Source organism: Poecilia latipinna, unplaced genomic scaffold (genome assembly GCF_001443285.1).
Source record: "Poecilia latipinna isolate Pla-1442-1.1 unplaced genomic scaffold, P_latipinna-1.0 Scaffold516, whole genome shotgun sequence".
Lineage (NCBI taxonomy): Eukaryota > Metazoa > Chordata > Actinopteri > Cyprinodontiformes > Poeciliidae > Poecilia > Poecilia latipinna.
In genome coordinates, this window is record NW_015113132.1 from 153,552 (window position 1) to 169,957 (window position 16,406).

The 16,406-nt window shown below is 37.2% G+C and overlaps 1 protein-coding gene across 2 annotated transcripts in view; it reads right to left on the bottom strand.

Moving 5' to 3' along the window:
• Window positions 1-16,406, bottom strand: part of negr1 (neuronal growth regulator 1) — a 185,419-nt gene that overhangs the window by 54,708 nt on the left and 114,305 nt on the right. For both annotated transcript variants that reach the window (XM_015040552.1, XM_015040553.1), the window contains exons 5-6: window positions 3,595-3,715; window positions 321-469 (exon numbers count right to left, since the gene is read on the bottom strand). In XM_015040552.1, coding sequence (XP_014896038.1) covers window positions 321-469; window positions 3,595-3,715 — 270 coding nt within the window. The remainder of the gene's footprint in view (window positions 1-320; window positions 470-3,594; window positions 3,716-16,406) is intronic.

Genomic DNA, 16,406 nt, shown 5'->3' on the forward strand with positions numbered 1-16,406 from the left:
CAACCATTGCACATGCAGATGAAGACTTTCAAAGCAGACACCCACGCAGACTCTGCAACCACAGCAGACAGCAAATGTGGGAATAAAAAAACTAAAAACAACACCAACAAAAAACAAACAAACAAAAAAAAAAAAAAAAAAAAAAAAAAAAAAAAAAAAAAACATTTAAGCTTAACTGCTAGTACGTCCTTATCCAGTGGCTGCTCTGGTTTAGCTGGGTTTGCAGTAAATATAAAGAAAGCACTTGAGAGGCGATACTTTCAGGCCTCTGTCGCTTCCACCACTCCACTCAGCCAAGAACAAGTGGAATGACAACTTACGAATAAGAGGCACGCTGGCGTTGGCCCTCCCCAGCTTGTTGATGGCGACGCACGTGTAGTTCCCGTAACGATCCTCTGTCATGTTGGTCACTGTGAGGACTGATCTGGAGCTGACGTTCTTGATGTCGATACCGTGTCCCCTAATGATCCTGAAAAGACCAATGTAAATGTGACAAACGAGGCTTTGATTTCTCACCTGCTACAAAAACGCTTGGAGTAGGAAAAGAGGCAAGAGGCAAGAATGGAGCAAATGTCATCTTAAGTGGATCTCTCCATCATTACCACGCTCTTCAGCGCATCTATTTATTTCATCGTGTCTGCTTTGGAGAGACGCTTTTTGAAGGACTGAGACAAGAGTGGAAAGAACCGGAGGAGAAGCAGCAGGGTGCAACTTGACATTTTACTCGGTTTTGTTGCAGGTGCACATGATTACAGCAAGCAGTTACAACCAGATACGTACATGTAATGTATAAAAAAAAAGAAAGAACTTATTTCCTCACTGTGTTATATTTAATCAGGCCAGTTATTTACCATTTCTATTTGACAAAGAAAGAAAGAGAAAGTCTTTTAAGTAATTTTATTAAGTAACTGTTATGACTGCCTTGTAAACAGATTTGGGTCAAACACGTTGAGGCTCCTTCCACAAGCTTCTCACAACAGTTTGCTGAAGTTTTAGTCAATTCCTCCTGAACTGAGCGAGGTATGAAGGCTGCCTTGCTCACACACATTTTCACTTCATTTTTACTTCAAATCTAACAGCAGACTGACAGACATTCGCACAAAAATTAACACAGTGTGTTCTTGGTAATTTTGGCATAGAATGGAAAAAAAAAAATGTTTACTTAGATTTACTGTGAGACAGCGAAGAAAAATGACGATTACATGTCTTTTTATGCAGCGTTTGTAAATATCTGGCTTCAACAGCTGGATTCAAGGTGTTTGTACTTTGATGGTGATAATCTTTAACAGTCTGAAAAGATTAAACGTGACTCCATTAAGGCACGTGCTACTGTGATTTTAATCCGATTATTTTAGTTCATTTTGTTGTTAACTTATTCCTAACTCTGAAAATCCTCCAAATTTTGCCTTCACTGTGACCTCCCGGGAGCTATGGCTTGGCTCAAGCTGGTTTGTAAGGCAGTCTGAGCCAAAACTCTACGTGTGACCTTGTTTCCAACAATATCCTCAAAATGTGTTGTTGCCTCACTGCTTGCGGCCTCTTCAAAGTTTACCTTGACGCTCTCTGAAAATCTCAGCATGTGTTTCACACCATTACTAGCTTAACATCAGACCAGTCAATGCTTCCCCCTGTCGTGGTGAAAGAAAGCTCCCCACCCCGACAGATGTACACATAAACACTCGCCCACTTCCACTCAAAGAATGAAAGCAGTGACACAACAAGAGAAACGTTTACTTGTCAAGACTGTCACAATAAGTTTGATGCAGACAAACTAAAAGGAAAGCTGCACAAAGCGGAGCTAAAACACAGCTTTTACTTTGTGTGCACTACGAACGTGCCATGAAGAAATCTGAACTCTGTGCCTCAGACCTCTCACTACTGCTCTGATTGTGATTACAAGTGGAAGAAGAAATCACAATTTAGCCATGTGAAAAGTCACAGAAGGAACAAGTCCTTGAATTAAGAAAAGACCAGAATTATGCCAACTTGCCTCCTTAGCAATTTGAATAAATTGAATCCACCCCATAATTACAATTAGCACAGTGTGAGCTGATGACTGAAATTGTGCTCACCAGGAGTGGGTAAATGATGGGTAATGGGTATAATTTGATTTTTAAATTCAAGAACTAACACTTGAATCTAGACTGATTGATGTATGTGTCACAAGTGAGTTAAGCCAGTTGCCTGCAAATATTTTATCAGAATGCAAGGTAAGAAAAAAAGCTACAAAATGACTCCTGCTGGAGTGTTTTAGTGGGCTTTCCCCAGAGACATGAGGAATGGGATGACAAAGAAAAGCATCATTTTTGGGAAACAAACAAAACAAAGAAAACACGCACAAGAACGTATGCTGCACTCTGGATGTAGCTGCTATTGGGAAATTCTGACTTCCCAGTCAGAAAAATAAACCAAAATGCCCTCACTGAAGTCAGATTTCCCACAGGGAAAGTGGGAGCAACTCTGCCTACTCCCAGTTATGTCTTTATTCGCTGACTTCACATTTCAATATGGCCACTCAATGCATCAACAATAGTAAGCTGTGGTGGAAGCATGTTAATTTTACAAGACATACATATAAAAGTGTGTCTAAAATCAATGTTAAATGATGTGCCTCAATACTAACATGAGCAAATTAAAAGGGGTGTATGCTTATTGAAAGTAAAGCTGGGAGGCAGCATTAGTTAGAAATTAAACATTGATAAATTGTAGCACAGCTTACTTAAAAATCTACAATACTTAACTATGCAGATTTTCCTTTACAGTGGTTAGACTTTAAACAAGGAACATGCAAAACCCAGAAACTGAATTGATAGGTAGATGGAAAGATATAACTTTTACACAGTGGAAACATAAATGATTTTTCCATTCTATATATACAATTGAAATTTCAGACACTTCCAAACTTTTTCAAACTCTTGTCAGAGCTCTGATCACAGAATGGACATTTTGTTTTGCATATGCAATCTCAAATAAAAGCAATAAAGGGGTAGCTAGTTAAACCTAGCATCTTTAGTTTTGGACTGAGAGATGAGACAAGATCACTCACAGAAAATATGTGCAAGAATAGGAGAAATGTTCAAGCTTTACAAGAACATGTGAGGGTCCAGGATCTAGCTTTTTATGCCTCCATGTCGGTTTGCTCATTTCTAAACAGTGAAAATCTGAGCTGATCCGAAATAGTGTAATAGAAGCATGTGTTTCATAGAAAGAGTTGCCAACAAAATTGAATCAAAATGAGATGCGACAAATTGAAAATACACATTTCAATTTTATATAAATTATTGTAAAATTCCTGCATTCACTTTTAGTTTTGTCTGTATCAGAAAAAAAAAAAAAAAAAAAAAAAAAAAAAAAATTAAGTGCTTTTTTTCATACGCATCAAAACTAGGAAAAGGATAAAGCCAAACCTTCCAAGACTGTGTAGCAACCATATATTAAATTGATAAACTGCATGTTACCAGATAGCAAACCCTTTAGTTTGACACTGTACCGTGCTGGAGCCCGGTACGATGAAAGCCACATCACATCACATGTAGGAGAGAGATGCAACTACATGTTGTGACATGACAGAACAAACAATCAGACAACACTTACCTTTTCTCACCCTTGTACCACTCAAAGGTTGGAGAAGGCACAGCAGCAGCTTCGCACCGCAGCAGTGCTGTGCGCCCCAAACCAACTCCGTGGCTCTTCATTTCATGGATGTCCGGTGGAACTAGAGAGAGAGATTACAGGAAATTAAAAAAAAAAAAAAGGAGACATTTATTTTCTATTGTTTACATAAGAATAGCAACAAGTACATATGGGTGCTTTAGATTTCATGACGTCTAACATTCTGGTTTCTGAACATTTTGTATAGGACAAACTGAATGCTCAGGGTCAACAGATGCTGAATTGAGAAGAACGGCCTCCTTCCTTAGAGTAAAGGGAAATAAAAGGAATTGCACAGCATGGTGATAAATGGCTTAATGGAAGTTCAAAGACTGGCTGGTAGAGGCAGGTTCTTTGAATGCCAAATGAGATTCCTTTCATGTACTGAAATGTGGTGTAAATCTCTTTGCCAATGTCATGAAGGCAGCTCTGCATATGGGCAGTTTCCAAAGCAACGCCAACCTTCAGTACTTTATGCTTTCACACAGCTTTCAAACAACAATGCCTTTAAAGCATTTAAGGTACTGACGTTATATGAATAAAAAAATATAAAACAGTTTTGTTTAAGGTATAACACAGTTAGTGAAAATACAAAAAACAAAACAAGTGTAGAATAGTAATAAAGGTTTCATTTTAGAGTTTCTTTATTATTATTATTATTATTATTATTATTATTATTATTATTATTATTATTATTATTATTACACATTACTATTGTGCTAAAATGACTAGCTTAAATAAAAATGGAAATGGCCATGCACATATATTCATACATTGTGTGTGTTTTTTACATTACTTTGTGCTACAATCACAAGCCAGACTATTACAGACTGAGTGAACTAGAACTAAAGTTTGTACCTGGTGCAAAAGATCCAAAATTGCATTACGGTCTGGGCTGACTTTGAGCCCTTCAGCCCAAGCAGATGCAGAGACATTAAAACAACAGAAAAAAGTTTACACTCTTAGGGTCACTCCTTCGTTCATCAGTAAAATACCCAGTTGTGTTTGATATGAGAGAGAGAGACTATATAAAACCCTGACAATGAGCCTTTCAGAATGACCTGATTGTCAGAGATGCGGTCTGTGCGGAGTGGAACAGGCTTGGCTAAATGCCTGCAAACCTCTCCTTTCAATTGGATCTGGAGATGTTCCTGATGGATGACCTCTGCTTGGGCTGCAGCAGCTTCCCAACACAGCAACAAAATGCCAACTCCCATCAAATTACACCAACTGCAGACAACAGCAAATCCATCTAATAGGCAGTCATGGTTTGGGTGTGTGCACATGCAATATTTGTTAGAGACAGACTCGGTTTTAATTAAAAGAAAGCAATATGGAGGCAGAATGTGAGCAATATTTCAGCAAGCCTGAGAGTCAGCACAGATAAATGAGGTAGGATCCAACAGATCTGTGCAAAACAAGGTGTGAGGAGGAATTTGTACTTATTGTCTATATTCATGTGAGAGAAGCATAACGAAGTGACAGCATGCTTTGGAATGATGGATGCCCTTTGACCAGCTTTCCTTTGCATCCTAAGGGTTTTTTTTCTACCTTTTTATATCTGTGCCAAATTATACGGCTATTTCTTTTTACTTCTTTGGCTCAGCTGTATAATGCCAAGGCTTCAAGAGTGCCTTAAGCAATAGGTAATGCTTAAGGTTTTTGTGTTCAATTATCACTGTGTAAAATGTTGGACACCATGCAAGGGAGGTTGAGGAAGGAGATAGGGCATAGATGTATGTGTCTATGCTTGAATATTAAGTAATACTACTAACAGTTTTCCGTTTCAGAAATCAGACAACTTTCAGAATTTCAATGTATTTTCAGAAAAATAAGCATTACTGGCAATAAAAACACCCCCGGAAAAGTTAAAGACTCCACCAGCAGTTTTAAGGAAGAATAGTCTCTGCCTTACACATAATCCAATGAATCTGATAAGCCTTTAGATAAAGGAGGTCTGAATGATATTTAAAGCAGAGGAATAAAACGGGGCTAACAAAAAATCGCCACCAGATTCAACAGCCCCAGAAATACAAGGCAATAACAACTGTGACAAAATCAATGCAGCGTGCTGACCGACAGCGGCTTAGCGAGTCCTCGTAATCCTCCATTGGTGTCATTGTGCGGCATCATTGATTATCTGAAGGCTCCCAAAGTGTCAGGGTGACCTAGCTGTCATCCTGTACAGTTACCAGGACAGTGAACACTGTGGCTCAGCCAGGTGAGTCGATACTCGAAACCTCACACCTAAAATGCTTTAACAAATACATATTAGTAATTCTTAGTAAGAATAAGTAGAGAAAATCCCAATTGTTTTCTAGAACATGCTCGATTTATGCACCGACTCATCTCACTTTTATTTACAACCAATTATTTGTTAAGACAAACAGTGATTTCTGTTTTCTCTATAGAAAAACTATGATTTTCTATTTAGGGTTAATTTGGTTTACTCTTCTCCGTGAGAAGTTGTTAAAATCCTGACAAGCAAATTAGGCTGAGCCAACAAAAGGGATTAGCAAATAGAAAGTCCTATACAGAGCGTTAGGCACTCCAGGTGTTTATCCACTACACAATACAATGAGGAGGTGTCTGATGAGTTTCCAAATCCTTCTGCAGCCTGACAATGTCCCCAAACAGAACCATCAGACTTAACAATGCTTTTAACAATCTAAATGAAATGTACAAGGTGAACCTAGGACAATTTCTGGCATTTCTTGGCATAAAGTTATCCCTTTGAATGAGAAAAGCAAAGTGCATTTCATCCAATTTAAGTTAAATTGGATAAAATACAAATTTAGCTCAAATTGGTATTCTTTTTTTTTTTTTTAGGTTTACCTAAATAAATAAAAAAACAAACAAAAAAAAATAAAATAAAATCTGCCCAGTCCCAGAGTTCATACACTGGCTCCCTATAGCTCAGAGAACAGACTTTGCAACACTGATATTAACTTATAAATCACTGAATGGGTTAGCACCAATATACATTAAAGACATGCTGTCCTTTTCAAAACTTACTTTAATAAAAAATATAACCCTTGTTGCTCCTTAGTACCAAATAGCCCTTATTAATTATTAAGATTTAAGAAATAGCAACAAATCTTTCTTGTTTATAACTCAATATTAATTTAATACACAAGACATTATGATTGCAATTTTATGCAAAACATACTTTGATTAAATCTTAAAAAGCTATTTTTTAAACAATGAAACCCTCATTTATTTAATCACAATTGAAACCACTACTTGAAATTATTTCTGTATAGCTCTAACCTCATAATACCCACAATACAAATAAACATAATGATGGTGTCTGGTTGCATAGGAGTACTTTTGAAAGCATAACATTATGCTTTGTGTCTTAAATGTTTGTCTGGTCTGATATAATGTATTACCTTGCTTATAAAAGACAACAAAAAAAAAATCAAGTTATTTCTTGCAGTAGTGTAAGCAAAAAAAAAAAAAAAATGATCCAAGGTTCTTGTATTGTATTGCCTATCTCAAGGTCTAGTTGAAAATATCTAAAGCAAATAAGCAGAGTTCAAAAAAATCATTTAACTATTACAGCACTGAAAGCAGAAAAAAAAAAACTCCATACACCTTTGCAGGTGGTCCAGAAGGCCATTGCTTTTATGCATATCAATAATATCACATCCCTTCAATTTGGAACCTGGCACTGGATTCTGTTATGACGGATCACAGCCATAAAATCTAGTCAAATCCAATAATTCCAATTTTAACTTGCTGGCATGTCTTATATCATCATATATCGTGCAATACACCAGGAGGTTTGGAGGAGAATGCAAAGTAGTGCACTAAAAATCATAAAAATTCAATAATCCAGGTAATTTAGTACCTACAGAATGCCGGGGTAGTGCTGTAAATCATACCTGCAGTCGTAGTGACTCTACCAGATGGGGGTGAAGGGTTGGGTCCAGGAATAGCACGGGCATAGCAGAAAAATGAGCACATGCGAAGCCCTCAGGGGTGACAAATGGCCAGTTGTGGGCTGATCACAAACTGACTTCAGCTGCACCTGTTTTATACAAAGCTTGTCAACACGACAAAGATTATGCCCCACATGTCTCTACAAGATTTATGATCAAGATTTACTCACTAGCATGCAATTGTTTACCAAGCAAACTCAGAAAATGGATGCTTTTTAATTAATATCCAACATCTTGAGTCAGATTTTAAAAAAAAAAAAGAGGTTTTTCCAGCAATTAAGAAATGGACTCATCAGTGCATGACTTGTCAGCATACACACAGAGACAGTGTTCCCTACTACCATCTGTAGGCTTCATTGTCCAGCTTTTTTGTCAGTCTGTTGCCAGGATTTATTAATTCATTAAGTTTTCAATTCAAAACAACAAGCAAACAATGTGTTCCTGCTTTTCATACAATGCATGGCTTAAAAATAACCAGCTTAATGTGCCATTCTGTTTGGGCCAACAGAAGGGGTTTAATCCATTGTCTGTATTTAACACTAAATAGTCCAATATGCAAAACTTCCTGACAAATTACCTTTCTCTTTAAATGTCCTGGCAGCTAAACTGTGGTGGTACTGGAGGGACTACAGTGTGAGTGACAAGAAAAAGGAGGCCAAATGCACCAAGTAGACTGGCAGATTCAACAACCTATATTCTTCACAAATGTGCCACCACAAAACACCAAACAATCCTCTCCCACAACACGACTGTCAAGCAAGGAATAACTAACTATTGTCGAGACTCATCCACTACCGAGTCTCGACAATTATTCAAAAGATATCAACCGGGGAAGTCATCTCACCCACCTATACCCCAAACCTGAGTCGCTATCCCTGCAGGTAGGATCCTGCACTGGGTCAGACCACCTCTATAACTACCACTCACACCATAGAAGCCAATTTTCATAAATGCACATAGTGTAGCCAGTAGACAAGAAATTTGCTTTTTAAAGCTTGGACAATGAAATACAATGAGGAATAAAACTCAGAATTTTGCGTAAACCTGTGCTTTTAAAGATATTTGAATTTTGCCAACCACTTCAAGCTTTAAAATCAATCAATAAAATCAAAGATGAAGCATAAAAAGGAAGTTGGTGTGTGCCAATAAATTCTGATGTGATACTAGCCAGAACATTTATTCTGCTGGAGATCAAGGTTTCACTCATTTATCCATGCCCCTCGTGTAGCATGGAATCCAAATAGCAATCAAGACGAGAGCTTTGGAGAGATGTAGAGAGATGGATTTACATCTAAACAGCTTGAGGGCACTGGCTTTAACTCTACTTAGGAATGGATCAGAAACCAATTCTAGGAAGCCTTCTCTTTTGAATTGTAAGCCTAAGTATTCGACAAATGCTCAACAGAGACGTTGTGTCTTACTTTAAAACACTCTCAACACCTGATTTCATTGAGCCATGGAAGGAACATTTCTCCTCCCTTTGATCCAACCTTACAAGCCAACACTGCACTCACACTGGACAAACGCACGCACGCACGCACGCACGCACGCACACACACACGACAGTCAGGGCATGCATTTTGTCACATGCAAATGAAGAGCTATGCAGCTATTAGTCCATAATGACTGACAGTGAAATACTGTCCAAACACACCCACACTCCGCTAATAGTTGTTTACTTTGTCATCATTACTTGACATTGTAATATTGGATGGTCGTGCTAGGCAAACAGGTTTGGCTGCTTATTTATGTGAGTCGGTCATGACTTCCCAGAACAACTTTTTCTGCGGAGTCAGAAGTGCATGCTGGGGGAGCATCTACACCAGCAACGTCTGCGTCACAAACGTGATAAGAGAACTAGAATGAAAGGCAAAATGGGAACAAAGAAAAGACAAAATAATGTTCAGATTGACTAATTTTCAGTGTACACTGCTGGCTTATTTTTTTGCAAACCCTCCACAGAGGTATAGCTTGAAAGGCTTACAACAGATTTAATATGCATCCTCATTATTATTTAAAATGTTTATACTTTTGTTGGGAAATTACTGTAAGCAAGAAAAAAGGCTGTTCTTTAAAAGAAAAAAAAAACAGTGTTGGTGAAAGTGTGAGCAGAATTCATAGCTGCAGGGTGCTTGGGGGAGGCAGGAGGCGTAAAAATGGCTGGCAAACTTTGAACCAAGTATGGTACAGCTTGCAAGGCAAGTGAAACTGTGCCATGAAGTAAAAAGGTTTAAGTCTATCTGTGCAAAGTTAAACCCCTAACCTTAATTAAAAAACGAAGGGAAAGAGTTGTGTAGACACTTTTAGTGTGCATAAAAACAGCATAGATAAAAGAACATAAAACAAAGAGTGACAGTGTGTCGGAGGAACCCAATTAAAACTTTAGAGGGTGGATGCATGCACAATGTGTATGTGCAAAACACATGCACAGTCTTTTCTAACACGCTAACTCGTGCTTATAAAGAGACAATGTGTGGTGGAAATCAGTGCACCGCTTCCATTCTTCAGAGCATCAACATACCTACATGTTCTTTAAGTGATTTAAGCCTGATATGGTGAAGCAGATCATCATGTAAAGAAAAAAGGATTTAATATGAAACAAAAGAGATGTTGGATCAATTTATTCCTTTTAAATTGTGGTTATAGCATGTTTCAGGCCTAATTCATGTTGTAGCAATGTAAAAAAAATAATCACTCTCAATAAGTCTTATACCATAATACAAAAAAAAAAAAACATCAAACAAATACTACAGGTATTTGTTGGATTTTTCCCTTTCCTTTATTGTGGATCGCTCAAGAAACAAATTGATATGAAAAAAAAAAAACATCTTTGAGGTCAAAAAAATTAAACATAAATAGAGCTTATGCACAAAAATATGAATCCCAATAGAAATATCACATGCTGACCATGTGCGTTTTGAACTCATCCATGTTTCCTTTTAGCCGTCTGTATTTCTCAGCTTCTTTTATTTATTTTTATTTTTTTCTGAGTCACCACACAACCCTCAGCTGCTCAGTAGTATCTGGGGAGGATAACTTCAAAAACCTCGTCACAGATTATATGTGGATTTTGGACAATATGTGCCGTGTTACATTTGACAGCCAATGAGAGAACAGAACCTATTCTTTTTTTTTCTCTCTCTCTATGCTTCATTCCTTAAAATAGACAAACGCATATAATTCTAGATAAAATGCTACTCCTCCTTGAACTGCATCCTTCTTAAAGGTTTCACACACATAATCATTCTAAGAAAAAAAAAAAAAAAATTCCCCAGATGGGGGGAAACATCTGAAACATCCAGTCCTTCAGAACGAACAACGGACATCAATATTTTAAAGAGTCACCCAGGACGCCATCAGTGTGGAATGAGTAGTTAATATTACTGCTGAAAAGTGTCCAGCAAGGGCACTCTAAAGATACTTGAAGGATAGATCTATGTTTCTGAAAGGTCAGACTTGATGTGTTCACGGTCACTCATCCTGTAAATAGCTAAGCTGCTCAACCACTAAGGAGCACATCAGCAAAGGCTGTTGGCACAGAACTTTTCAAAAAGTCAAATATTAAACAGATAACATCAGGGTGCCCTGTATGTTAGACGTTAAAACTGATATCTTTAAGAGTCACGGGGAAATCTGGTGATAATGCTTTAGTTGCATTCTGTCCAGCGTTTTAAAAAGCAATCTCACATCTCTTAAAAACAGAACCTTTCTAAAGTATTGATGTCCACAGCAAAGATGTCTAGAGTCAATAAAAATAAAATTATCTTTTAACGCTGCTCTCTATGACTTGCCTTTTCCTTGAGATATAAATATGAAACAGCACAAAGGCCTTTTTCTCAGTTTTCAAAATGGCAAAAACAAGAGAACCAGAAGTCACCAGATGTGTTTTAATCCTCAAGCATTACCTTGAAAAGCTTATCTTTTAACATTGCCCATATCAGAGCAATGATCTAAAAAAAAAAAACTGTTGAAAAACAAAGACAGTTGTCACCACTTGTTTGATGCTAAAGTTGCACTAGTATCAAACAAGTGGACCAGGATTGCAATAAAGAGCAGCATCTTGGGGTCATTAACTTCCCAGAACAACACTTAATTTTTTTTTGTACATTATTTTGTAAACATCTTTACAATAGGTGCCAAGAAACAACTTCTCAATACATGATGAGTAATTGGAGATTACCGCAATCTTTTGTTTCAAGATGATTATTGGCTCATTTTTAAGCTTCCACAGGCTGTTTTGGTGAGCTGTGTAAGAAGTTTGTTCCAACATAGCTTTGATTCCGTCGTTGTGAAAACTGATGGGAATTTTAGCCCCTTGTTTGTAAGTTAGCTGTCTCTTTTTGTTATTACTTCGGTAGGCTAATTTACTCTAAACTCACTGAGCTGATTGAATTTTCTGCATTTCCATTTGATCAATTTGTGTTTCAGAAACTGTTTACGAAATAAAACCAATTCCCTTTTCTTTCACACTTTTAATCATCTCTGTCAAATTAAGCATACAAAACGATGCTTTTTCTTTACTTCTGCTTCATTATGCCTCTTAATTTGTGGTTCAGACAACACTTTAAATGTAAAGGATTAATTAAGGGGACATAATGTCTTTCTATTCATGTGCAACAATATGGCTCTAAATATAACTTGTGCTCTCACACAATTTCATGAGATTTATTAACGAAATATATGAATAAACAGCTTCATAAATATACAGAGAATAATTCATATGTGCTGCTCGTATGCAAATTTAGGGCTTCATACATTATTAGTTATCAAACTACAGCCTGTTTTATGTGTCTGGATACAGTTGTGAGAAGTGCCCGAGCTATTGTGTCATTTTCCTCTTCTGGTAACTGATCTGTGACAGCTTTGTGAATACTACATGAGCGTGCAAATAAGATCAGAGCAGGTGGTGTGTATGCAAATACGATCCACAACAAAAAGGGCATAAAATGAAGCAAAAGACAGACTAATGTCTCAGTTGCTTTTACAAAAAAAAAATAAATAAATAAAAATTGTGCACAGTCAAATTCACCTTGCAACATAATCTTGTAGAACAGCAGACTTATCTGTGTGCGAAGAAGAACCTTGTAAACTGCTTAGCAAGGTCAGACACCTCTGATTTCTCATCTTGAAAGAGAAACAGATTGCTGTTAATGTTTTATCTCCGCAGTTAGTGATGAACGCCTTGATTCTGCAACGAGGTGGCTTCATTAATTAATGAAATGCTGGCGTTTGATCGCAGGCGGAGGTGTTCCACCGTGGTTTCCTTCTCACTCATCCCTGCAACTTAGCTGCTGAGATGTGATATTTATGCTTTTGAATCTTACTGTGTCGGGAGAATTTCAGCCAATAACAGTACCCACCTGCAGTGAAGATGAATATGTAAATTTGAAAAGTAGGTCGGAGATCGAATTTCATCGGGTAAATTCGCAGTTGAAATATCCTTTTGCCAAGCAGGGGCCCTCAGCCAATCTGATTCCAGGACGACCTTCTGTATGGCTGCCATCTTTCAGCTTTAGCTGATAAAAGTATTCAGTCGGCATTCATTTATCACTGTGCGAATAAAGGCAAGAAGCCCACTCAGGCAAGTAATTTAATCAAAGTGGTCTTTTGAGCTTCAGAGAAATCCAAGCTGAGGTTGCAAGTGCTGCAACACATGCACAGTGACAGGGTCTCTAAACCACCACATGATAGGAAGGCAAACTGCAGGCTGCTCTTATTAAGACTGGAAATATGCTCAAGCTCAGTTTTGTTTTCCTTACTCTGGTTCGCTCAGATTAATTAGTGTCCTTAATCTGCAATTAGCTTCGAGGTCAACTGTACTCTTAACTTAGAAAAAAAAAATCACATTGTTCTTGAAGGAACATATACATATTTAATTAATCTGTTAACCCATGAAATGTCAATGCCACTGAATTGTATGCAGTTTAAATAGCGTGATTAAGAATAAGTGGTGCAGGTCTGACAAACTGATCTTTATGACTTAATTTCATTAAACTGCTATTAGAAAGAAAACAACAGATCAATGCTAACATGGTGAAAGGGGGGGTCAGTGCACACCATAAAGGTTACTTACATTATCTAGGTATATACTATGTGAAATAAAGAGAAATGATCCACATTCAGTTGTATCTGGATGTTATTCGCTTTGAAATCCTTTCAATGGAACAATTTACATTGTTGACTGACTAAACAGATCTGACACGTGTAAAATCCTCTAGAGACCATTTGAGCAAATCAAGAGTCTTATTTAATAAGCTAAGAAGAGCAACGCTACTTTTATTTTTAGAATATAAACATGTTGGTTTTTGCCTTGTAGGACTGTGTTCTTGTTTGAAGTCAAATAAAAACTAATGTCCTTATAATAATTAAAAAACTTGGCTAAGTCTAGCTCTCATCAAAGACATAACTACGCTTGGGTTTTTCATGAATGCAGCATTATGTGCTCCAACTGAATCAGGCATTCCAGCGGACAAATGGGATTTATTCACTCTGCTTTCATAAAGTTGGAAAATGACATATGCATCACTGAAGGTACGTAATTAAAAACAAAATGTATATTGAAAAATGTTTTTTTTAAATGTTCTAAACAGACTGAAAACAGCAGCTTACAAATACCTTTCTTTCCCATTTAAAGCCACTAAATACCAATGCTCCTCTTCTTTAATGTCAGCTAAATGTTTTGTTCATTTGAGTTTAATGGATTCACAGCACTTTGAATGCTAAACAGCTGCAATAAAACTCAGCACCTTTCATGTAAGAGGCGGCTGTGAAGCAGAAAAAAACAACAACAAGAAAAAACCCTGACTATATATGAATCAGTGGTGGTCATAACTCTAACAGTATTTAACAAATTGTGAAACATTTACAGCATGATAAATAAATTGAGTCATTTATATATGCATACAGTAGCATCACCTAGGCAAATGACATCTGAGTATACATCATGTTCATATAATGAAAGAGTAGCAAAAGAGAGTTTGCATGTAAAAACAAAAAATGAATAACCATATTCAAAAAACCAGTTCAACAGCCTGGAAAACTTAGAAAACAACAAGTGGCTTGGTATTGCTTAACCTATATCTACTAAGAAATCTTTCTTTTCTGATCTTGAGAGCAACAGATATTTCTTTCCAGCAGTTTCTTGTAAGTTAGCCCTCCTTCCTTGCTCCAAAAGGGGGTTAACTAGGATTGAGAAAAAAATACCATAACGTTCTGACAACATGTCACCTCCAGGCTAGCATGGATCTACTATAAGGGCAAAGTGGGAATGTGTACACGGGTTCCTTGTTCTGAGAGGTGAAAAATAAGTTAGCAATCTTTTTGTTTCTATAGCACCTTCCACAGACATGTAGATCACAAAGTGCTTTGCAAGGGTATACTTTGAAAAGGATGAGAAAAGAGGAGTAATCTTAGAAAGCTGAATTAATCAGAATTAAAAAAAAAAAACTGTTTAGTTAGATTTTATTTAGTGTTCATTTGGATTATCTTCTTGATTAGCCGATGAGCCGGGATGAGCATAATGAGCAGGTGAATTATTTGCATGGATTCCAGATCAGCTTGCAAGTTTAGTAAAATTACTTCAGTTTTTGTTCAGTTGCTCTATGACCGATTTTTTTGTATTGTGGAGCCAGTGGGAAAGTTAAGGGAAAGTACAGCTGAGGCTAAAGAAACTTAATCACACATTGATGAAAAAAAGCCTCTTGGACAAACAGCTTCTTGAAAAATTGTTTGTGATAAAGTAGCTTTGGATTTTACATCAGGACAGAGAAACAGTTGCAGCTTGAGGAGCTGAAAATGTTGGCTAACACGAGAAGAGGAATTGGAGGAGTGTTGTGGAACTCAGGTCTTAAAGATGAAGCAATCAAAAAAAAAAAAAACAACCAATAAAAGTAAGAACTATTAAGCTGTCTGCTGAGTTTTACTTATTGCAACATTAGTGCTTTGTGGTTCTGCTGGCCTAATAACTGCATCTCTGCTGCAAGCTTGTACTAAAGTAAGTTCATCAGAGACTTTTCTTCCTCTGAAGAATTGTTTTCTGGACTCTAACTGGAGTGATAATTGTCGAATACATGACTTCTATGTTTTCTCTTTCAATGGTTTTGGTTTACAGTCACTGTAGGTAGAAGATGCAGGTATCCAATGCAGAGGCTTGACACCAAAAATGTTCTGATCACTACCAGGTTCTGGAATTATTCAATTTTAACTCTGAGTGTTCAAACACACATCACAATGTACTGAGCATCTTTCTAAGCAGTTTGTTGAAGTGCTAGGCAAATGTAGGAATGTTTTCTATAATAATATGTGGTTCAAGTCAGTTGTTGCTGCAAATGATGCAATTATTATACGCTAGTGTTATGGCGCTGTGCTGTGCTCAGGTCTGTAGTTACTGTCTGAGGTAAAGATGAGCAATGGCAGAGGAGGTCACATCACAAACGACACAGCAAGCTCCTTGTTTCTTTGGGACTTGAATTAAATCAAAATAGTTAAACTTGTGATAAATTACCAGGTAACATGAAACTCTGCAAGATTCAAATTTATAATATACCATTTAAATTGTTATTGCTGTTCTCCTTCGTCAAATCAATAACAAGGAGAGCTCTGCAGCTTTATGAGGGCAGGAGGCAAAAACTGCCTCAACACTCGACCAGCTGCAAGAGACTTCAGCTTCAAGGGTCTTTCCGAAGCTTGCGATGTGCACACTTTGTCTCACAGCCAAGAAAATTATGCCTAATCTATTCACTTAGATTTGAGACTAAAGCGACAAAACCATGCAGTCTTACTTTAAAATGCAGCGTCTGGCTGCGACATGCC